Source organism: Arvicola amphibius, chromosome 17 (assembly GCF_903992535.2).
Source record: "Arvicola amphibius chromosome 17, mArvAmp1.2, whole genome shotgun sequence".
Taxonomy (NCBI): domain Eukaryota; kingdom Metazoa; phylum Chordata; class Mammalia; order Rodentia; family Cricetidae; genus Arvicola; species Arvicola amphibius.
Window position 1 is genome coordinate 7191154 of NC_052063.2, and position 9372 is coordinate 7200525.

Consider the following 9372-nt stretch of genomic DNA (forward strand, 5'->3'; position numbering starts at 1 on the left):
GATATACATTTATTCCTGATGAATGTCATGAGAAACCTGCCAGCAAATCTGAAACCCTCTGCTGCCCAGCGAGCCTTCCACCTCTCCACTAACCACTCGGTGCCCTTCTGACTTCCCTTCCATCCCTAGTCTGCCTAGCAAACTTTATTCCTTCTCTAAAATTCAACTAAATGCCTTCTCATTCAGGAAAACCACCCTACCCATCTGCTTCCTCTAGAAAGTGAGCGTTCCTTCCTTTTAACTTTGTACCCTGTATTAGGTAGGTTTTTTTTTTTTTTTTTTTTTTTTGAGACAAGGTTTCTCTGTAGCTTTGGTGCCTGCCCTGGAACTAGCTCTTGTAGACCAGGTTGGCCTCGAACTCACAAAGATTCGCCTGCCTCTGCCTCCCAGGTGCTGGGATTAAAGGCATGTGCCACCACCACCCAGCTGTATTAAGTTTTTTTGTTTTGGTTTGGTTTTGGTTTTTTGGTTTTTCAAGACAGAGTTTCTCTGTAGCTTTGGAGCCTGTCCTAGAACTAGTTCTTGAAGACCAGGCTGGCCTCAAACTCAGAGATCCACCTGCCTCTGCCTCCCAAGTGCTGGGATTAAAGGCATGCACTGCCACCACCCGGTCAATACCCTGTATTAATTAGGGCTCTCTAGAGGAATAGAACTAATAGAATTAATATATATGTATATACATATCATATGCACATATATAGCTGGGTCTATATAGTTACCTATAGGTGGGTGGGTATATATGTGTGTGGATGTGTGTGGGTGTATATAAGTGTGCGTGTGTGTGTGAGTGTGTGTGTGTGTGTGTGTGTGTGTGTATAGTTAATTCCAGGTGTAGTCAAGATGAAAACTAAGAACAGCCATACGCGTGCCCTGTACTTTCTTCTACCATTCAATTTTTCACACCCACAATAATTGTATAGTGTCTATTCCCCTACTGGACTATGAATGAGTCCCTCAAGTGCACAGCCTTCATTTGATTTCCCATGTCCAAAACTGTCCCTCACACAACAGACGCTCAGATATTTACTGTAGACATGAATACCTGAGGAAAGGGAAGTCAGTCACCAGACAATAAATGGAAATCTAAAGCCACTCCTAAAAACTCCTCTGGCTGCAGTCAATCCTCAGGTTTCCTTCCTGGGAATCTCACAAGGCAGATGAGCTCATTTTTATCTTGACTTATGATGCGTATACGAGAATGTCTGGACGTGGACTTGTGGGTGCGAATGCAGTGCCAAGGAAACGGGAGGGCCCCAGACCCCTGGAGCTGCAGCTACAGGCAGCTGCGAGTCACCTGACATGGGTGCTAGGAACTAAACTCAGGCTCTCCAGCAGACCAAGAGCCATCTCTCCAGCCTAGGATGTTTATTTTTAACAACAAACAGTAGGAGCTGGGGGATACAGCTCGGTCGGCAGAGTGTTTGGCGAGCAGGCATGACGCTCTGAGCTCAGTTCTCCCAACACCGTGTAAACTGCATGTGGTAACATGCACCTGTCATGTCAGCACTTGGAAGGAAGACTCACACAGGCATCAGAGTTTAAGATGCTCCTCAGCTACGTAGCAGATTCAAGACTAGCCTGGCTTACCTGAGATCTGTCTCTCCCTCTCTACCCCTCCGACCCCCAAAATTAAAAAAAAAAGATAAGCAACTAACAGAAATAATTATAGAAAAAAAGGGGGGCTGAGGAGATGGTTCAGTGGGTAAAAGCACTTGTTACAAGCCTGAGGATCTGAAGTAAGATCCCCAGCACCCATGGAAATACCAGGGGGTCGAAGTGGCTCACTTACAATCCCAGCACTCAAAGAGACAGAGAGACAGGATCCACAGAGCAAGGTGGCTCTTTATAGCCACTAAACCACTGAGCTCTGGAGTCAAGTCAGAGACCCTACCTCAACATATAAAGGGGAGAATAACCAAAGAAAACAACCGACATCAATCTCTAGCTTTCACATACATGTACACGCTCACATGTACATGCATCATGTATCCACACATACAAACATACATATATACATGCCACACAATATTTACATATGCTGGATAGTTTTATGTCAACTTGACACAAGCTAAAGTCATCTGAGAGGAGGAAACCTCAATTAAGAAAATGCCTCGAGCCAGGCGGTGGTGGCGCATGCCTTTAATCCCAGCACTCGGGAGGCAGAGGCAGGCAGATCTCTGTGAGTTCGAGACCAGCCTGGTCTATAAGAGCTAGTTCCAGGACAGGCTCCAAAGCTACAAAGAAACCCTGTCTCGAAAAACCAAAAAAAAAAAAAAAAAGCCTCGAGCTGGAGAGAAGGCTCAGTGGTTAAGAGCACTGGCTGCTCTTCCAGAGGTCCTGAGTTCAATTCCCAGCAACCACATGGTGGCTCACAACCATCTGTAATGAGATCTGGTGCCCTCTTCTGGTGTGCGGGCATACATGGAGGCAGAATGTTGTACACATAAAAAAATAAATAAATAGATCTTTTAAAAAAAAAAAAACAGCAAAAACTAAAAAGCATTAAGTAACAAAAAGAAAAAAGAAAATGCCTCCACAGAGACCTACATCAGAGCACTGGACTGAGCTCCCAAAGTCCAGTTGAAGAGTGGGAGGAATGAGAATATGAGCAAAGAGGTTAAGACCATGATGGGTTCACCCACTGAAACAGTCTACCTGAGCTAATGGGAGCTCACCAACTGCAGCCGGACAGGGAAGGAACCAGCATAGGACCAATCTAGTTTCTCTAAATGTGGGTGACAGTTGCATGGCTTGGACAGACTGAGGGGCCACTGGCAGTGGCACCAGGGTTTATCCCTCCTGCATGTACTGGCTTTTTGGGAACCTATTCTCTTTGGATGATACCTTGCTCAGCCTAAATATAGTAGGGAAGGCCTTGGACCTTCCCCAAAGCAATGTGCCTTACCCTCTCTGAGGAGTGGATTGGGGGGTGAGGGTATGTGGAGGAAATGAGAGGAGGAAAGGGAGTGGGAACTTGGATTTGGTATGCATAATGAAAAAAGATAGTTTGTTTTCTTTTTAGAAGAAGAAGAGGAGGAGGAGGAGGAGGAGAAGAAGGAGAAGGAGGAGGAGGAGGAAGAGGAGGAAGAGGAGGAAGAGGAAGAGGAGGAGGAGGAGGAGGAGGAGGAGGAGGAGAAGGAGAAGAAGAAGAAGAAGAAGAAGAAGAAGAAGAAGAAGAAGAAGAAGAAGAAGAAGAAGAAGAAGAAGAAGAAGAAGAAGAAGAAGAAGAAGCAGCAGAAGCAGCAGCCTTCATAAGATGGGGCTGTAGGCAAGTCTGTAGGGCATTTTCTTAATTAGTGGTAGATGGGAGAGGGCCCAGTCCATGGTGGGTGATACCATCCCTGCAGGTGTCCTGGGTTCTCTAAGAAAGCAGGCTGAGGAAGCCATGAAGAGCAAGCCAATAAGCAGCTAAGCAGCATCCTCCATGGCCTCTGCATCAGCTCCTGCCTCCAGGTTCCTGCCCTGTTTGAGTTCCTGTCCTGGCTTCCTTCAGTGATGAACAGTAAGTATACATAAACCAGATAACTCTTTCCTCCCCAAGCTGCTTTTGGTCATGATTTCATCACAGCAATAGAAACTCTAACTAGGACAGTGCATGAAAAGAAAAAGGAAAAAGAAATAATTACAGAAATGGAAGAAGTGAGCCGGGCGGTGGTGGTGCACACCTTTAATCCCAGCACTCGGGAGGTAGCAACAAGCAGATCTCTGTGAGTTCGAGGCCAGCCTGGTCTACAAGAGCTAGTTCCAGGACAGGCTCCAAAGCTACAGAGAAACCCTGTCTTGGAAAAAATAAAAAGAAATGGAAGAAGTGGTGAGAGAGATCAGAGGGAAAGGGGCTTGCTGCCAAACCTGAGAGCATGAGTTTGATCCTGGGAACCCACCCATGGTAGGAGGAGAGAACCAATTCCCACGCAGTATCCTCAGACTTCCAAGTACATGCTGTGGCACACACCCGTATGTTTTCACATACACAAATAAATAACATGATTTTTATTTTTTTTAAATAAGTAAATGGAAGTAACCGTTAAATTAATACCGGCTACCAAATCCATGGGAAGCAAATGACCAGGACGGTCACTGGTAGAAATGAGTTTCTGAGACACTCTCTCCCTACAGCACTGCATGCCAGAACAAAAGGTGCTAGCTGTATTCCCGCCTGAAAGGACAACCTTTCAACCCTTTCTCAAGCCTACAACCCCCAAGTCACTGCAATGCTAGACAGCTAGCTTCTCTCAAGGGGCACTGGGTGTCTGGCCCCTTTGGGAGACAAGCAAGCAGCATTGTGACAGACGGGTCAGAAAACAATCCTAGTTCACATGCCCATGGTGGGCCGAATCATGGTCTCCTAAAGATGGCCACAAAATGGTAAATATTTTACTGTAATGAATGGTAAAGACGTACTTCGTAATGTCCGATAATTAAAGATTTGGGGTGAGAGTCTCCAGGACTATACAGCAAACCCAGTGTGATCACAGGGCCCTCATAAAGAGGGAAGCAAGAAAGTCAGAAACCAATGTTCAAGGCCAGCCTGATGTAAAAAAAATAAGTTCCAGGACAGCCAGGGCACTATAGAAAGACCTTGTCCCAAAAACAAACAAAAAAAGCTGGGCTATAGTGGTGCCGGCCTTTAATCCCAGCATGTGAGAGGCAGAGGCAGGTGGATTTCTGTGAGTTCAAAGCCAGTCTGGTTTACAGAGTTCCAGGACAGCCAGGGCTACACTGTCTGGAAAGAAAGAAGAAATAAACATGAGGAAGAGGGACAAAGGTTGTAACTCTGGTAGAACGTCTGCCTAGCATGTGAGGGGCCCCGTGTGATCCCCAGCACCTATGATGACTGACCCTCAAAAACACCCAGAAAAGGAAACGGAGGACAGAAGCGAATCACTATGAAAGAGAGGCAGGCAAAAAGAGGAAGATGTGATGCCATGCACTGCTGGGTTTGAAGGTGGAGCTATGAGGTTAGGATATAGAGGCTTCCTCTGGGAGGTAAACAAATCAAGGACAGAAATTGTCCCAAGTGCTTCCAGATGAATTCAGTCTTAACACTTTGACTCCAACCTGGTTTAAAAAAAAAAAAAAGAACCTTAAGACAAGAAATGTATGTTATTTAAAGTCACTAAATTTGTGGTCGTTTATTACCAGCGGCCGCAGAAATGCCTAAGAGCCACAGTAAGTAAAGAACTTCAGCGCTCAAATGAACAAAATCTTGAGAAGCAGTGTTGCAGGGATGAAACTTACCTTCTAAGAGGGCGTGATCGCGAACCGCTTCGGCAGCCAGCACAGACTTCCCACAGCCCGCCATTCCGTAGATGGTGACCCACCCTGGCTCGCCATTGAGCTTCCAGAGCTTCTGCTGAATCGCTTTCACCAGCTTCTTTCTAGTCACGAAAACCACCGGCCTCTGTGGTACTCCACCTTCACAAAGCACGGTCCTCACTGAAAGCCCAAACAAGTACGGATGAACTAAACTTCAGAACTTGTGAGTAATCCTCCTGGGAAGCCAGGAGAAGCGAGGCTGATGCTCAGCCTCAAAATTTCCAAGACGAATATCAAATTTTATAAAAAAAAAAAAAAAATTAGGTATGAATTTCACCCTTCCAATGACTCATAACACAAAGAACAGAGGTAAGCATATATTTCAAGATCACGACACACAGTGGAAGTCTCCATCTATCCCTGCCTTATACACGGTTACTCCCTGACCCTCCGGCCTGTTTTGTCTGTGTCGAACAATGGGAAGGGCTAAGGGTATATAGTTCAGCAGCTGAGTTTGCAAGGTCAGGGTTGTGGGTTTGATTCCAAGTGCCACAATAAAGAAAGAAGGGTAAGGATGAGGGCAATAAAATGGTTCAATAGGCAAAGGCACTCGTTGCCAAGTCTGAGGAACTGAGTTCAACTCCCACAGGTTGTTCTCTGACTTCTTCTTGGGCACCATGGCTCGCACTATATATAAATGTGAAACAAACAAAAAACAAAAAACTTTTTGACGCTGGAAAGAATGTAAAGAGAACAATGGTTATGGAATTCCTTTCAAAAACATAGGCTTCTGGGCTGGAGAGATGGCTCAGTGGTTAAGAGCACTGGCTGTTCTTCTAGAGGACCCGGATTCTATTCCCAGCACCCGCATGGCTGCTCACAATGGCCTGTAACTCTAGTTCTAGAAGATCCAAGGCCCTCTTCTGGCCTCTGAGGACACCAGGCATACACGTGGTGCACAGGCATACATGCAGGTAAAACAGGCAACACATAAGATTAAATTTTTAAGAAAACAATGTAAATTTCTAAAAATTCTTTTCCTTTCCTATAAACTCTATATAACATGAAAATAAAGAAAATAATTGAGGCCCTACAAACGCTCTTATTAGCTATAGAATTCAGAGCGCATATGCTACTCCTCAGCAGTAAGTAGTTCACTGCATGAGAAAAACATGTATCAACATGGACACAAATAATTCCGATTTGAACCTCAACTATTTCTGCGCCTGGATCCTTCCAGGAACGGAAATACACTCTCCAGCAGTTCAACTGCAATCAAACCTGCAAACAACAGAGCCACGATGACGGCGCCGTGACACGAGGTATCAGGATACACACCAAATGACGTTAGCCCGCCGTCTGTGTCTTTGCCACTGGAAGAAGAGACGAGAGGAAGGCCACTGTGAAGAAGGGCAGCAAGGTCTTTATATCCCTCGTGCAGGAGAGCGTTGTAGAATGAAACGTAGGCACAATTGTCTTTATGAAGTATCATCGTGATCAGAGCAGCGGCTCGTTGATACTGAGTGGTCTGGGGAAAATGAGATAGCGTAAGGTTGCAGCCTTACATCAGCAGCACAAATTAGCGGAGACTGGGGCAAAAGACGTAAAGAACACCTCAGAGGGCTTTACCTGGCTCCTCACTTTTTCCTCCTCGACTACCGTTAAAACGTTGTCGCTGATCATGTGATCCATGATGTAGGATGTTTTGATGTCCTTTTCCAGAGCCTCTCTGTGTTGAAGCAGACAATTCCGGGCCTTTGCATCCATTGTCCCTCGGTCTGTGTTCTCGCTTCACTGCCAAGCATGAGCTATAGACAATGTATCAACACACTTGTCATGTCAAGAAACATGACGTGTAATCAAGAAATGCAAAGAAAACAAGATTTTTTTTTTTTTTTGGTTTTATGAGACAGGGTTTTTCTGTGTAGCCTTTGCTAGTCCTGAAACTAGCTCTGTAGACTAGGTTGGCCTCGAACTCAAGAGACCTCAGAGATCCACCTGCCTCTGCTTCTCAAGGACTAGGATTAATGGCATGTGCCACCTCTGCCTGACTTCTTATTTCTTAATTATGCTTCTATTTAAAATGGAACATTACATAGCCATTTAAAATCACACAGCACATATCTCTATGCATTATATGTACTGACAAGGAAAGATGTTTCTGGCACTGCTGATTTAAAAAAGAGAAATAAAACCCCAAATAGCACAAAATGTGTTCTAGCTCATCAATCTATAAGAAGATGCTTAAACATTTGTTCAGTGTTTGGGAGGCTAAGTGGCAAGATTTAGGCCTTCTTTTATAATTTTATAGTCATTCTTTTCAATAGACATTGCCACTTTTTACAGTAAAAATTCTTCCTTTTCTTAAGTTGAGGTTCTGTAAAAGTTACCATACCTAAAGGTTTAGAACTTGTTTCCTTTACCCAACTTACAACCAAGTGCCATTGCTGATCTGAGTTCTCAAAAGAGCTGTCAGCCCCAGACCTTCAGTGGAAAGCACATACTCACAGCCACAGGAAATACCCTCTGACGTCACTGCCTGGACTATGGTAACACAGGATGATATTCTCTACAGAAAGATATTTTCATTTCCTAACAAGTTCCCTAAAATAAAATGGAAATTATTCCATGGGTATAAAGCCCAATTCTGACTGTTTGCAAGTTCTCAAACATTAACAGAACTCCATCCTATGTATTAAAGTGTGAATGTCTTAAATAGGTTTAATCATTCCTTCAAGATATGGGGTGTGTGTGTGTGTGTGTTGCTAGGGATTGAACCAACCGCCTTAATCTGCAGGGTGTGCAAACAATCTAGCACCAGTGCTACATAATTTCAGCCCTCTTTCAACACATCCTGATACTCATATCCCTGAAAGAATTTACAGTCTAGCAGAACAAAAAGAGAAGCAATCAGAATGTGACTATCCTAATGCAAAACCAAAGATGGGCACGAAGTCATTCAGAGAGCTCGGAAGAGGGGTATCATTCAACTTCAAAAAAAAAAAAAAAAAAAAAAAAAAAAAAAAACACTTTTTTTGGAAAGTCATCAAATGTAGCACTTGCAAAAAATAAAAATTAAAAAATGCATCTGTTTCTGCTTGCCAAGGTCTGCAAAATGCCCAGGAGGGGAATGAAATTAACTGGAGAAAAGAAATCAGAAACAAGACCTTAACAGTTTTAGTCTCAAAATTGACAGTTGTGAAATTCATTCTGACAAAGGATATTTGGTTATGTCTAACAGTTAAGCAAAACCACACTTGTGCACTAATTTCCAGTGATCTCTAGCCTTATTAAACTTAGTAAACACTTTTTTCAAACTTTACACAAACTGAAATGCTATGGGCAAACTCCCGGTGCCACACCTCTGGAGGCCACATCAAAAGAGAAAGTCAAAACTGTTCGGAGACATAGAACACAAATTAAAGTCTGTCTGTCCAGGAAAACAGCGACAGTGGTCTACTTCCTCCTTACATAATTTCTCTTCCTGGCACGGGAGCAGAATGATCAAATATCCCGCGTTCCCTTATCTTCAGTCCCCGGGTTCTAAAACAGAACTCACCAAGAACCTGTCTGGAGGGGGTGGGGAGAGATAGAGCGAGAGGGGAGGTAAACTTACCCAAACCTTTGCACCGGGGTCGTGCTGGGAAGAGGAGCCCCGGGAGGGTCCGAAGCTGAGGCTCGATCGCCTTAGTGTACCCGGGGCTCCCAGCCGCTCTTCCAGCGACCCTGCGCCCCGGGCAGGTCCCGATACCTCAGGTGCCTCACCTGGGCATCTGCCGCTCGGGGCGCAGGGGGATGCCCGGGACTTGCGAGCGACGGCGAGGGACGGTTACCTCGGCGGGCTGACCCCACCGGTTGCCTCGGGCCGCACCCGAGAGACCTGGCTCGACCCAAACACAAAAGCACTGCCACTCCGGCCGCCGCTTCTCCCCTCCGGAGGGAGCTGCCCGGGCGGGAAGCGGACGCCGCTCCAAAGGCTGACCCGACGGTCTCCGATCGTTTCCGATCGTCTCCGATCGCCGACCGCACACACGTCCCGCCGCCGACCCCCGTCTCACACCCCTCGGAGCGCCGAGAGAGCCGCCTCGCCCACTCACAACCTCTGGGTCTCCGCCT

At 45.6% G+C, this 9372-nt stretch overlaps 1 protein-coding gene across 1 annotated transcript in view; it reads right to left on the reverse strand.

Annotated features, from left to right (window-relative positions):
- Apaf1 (apoptotic peptidase activating factor 1) overlaps positions 1–9368 on the reverse strand; it is a 78466-nt gene extending 69098 nt beyond the window's left edge. The window contains exons 1-4 of the mRNA XM_038314589.2: positions 8873–9368; positions 6886–7064; positions 6595–6784; positions 5239–5436 (exon numbers count right to left, since the gene is read on the reverse strand). Of these exons, the coding sequence (XP_038170517.1) occupies positions 5239–5436; positions 6595–6784; positions 6886–7023 (526 nt within the window). The 5' untranslated portion in view covers positions 7024–7064; positions 8873–9368. The remainder of the gene's footprint in view (positions 1–5238; positions 5437–6594; positions 6785–6885; positions 7065–8872) is intronic.
- Positions 9369–9372: the final 4 nt, after the last annotated feature.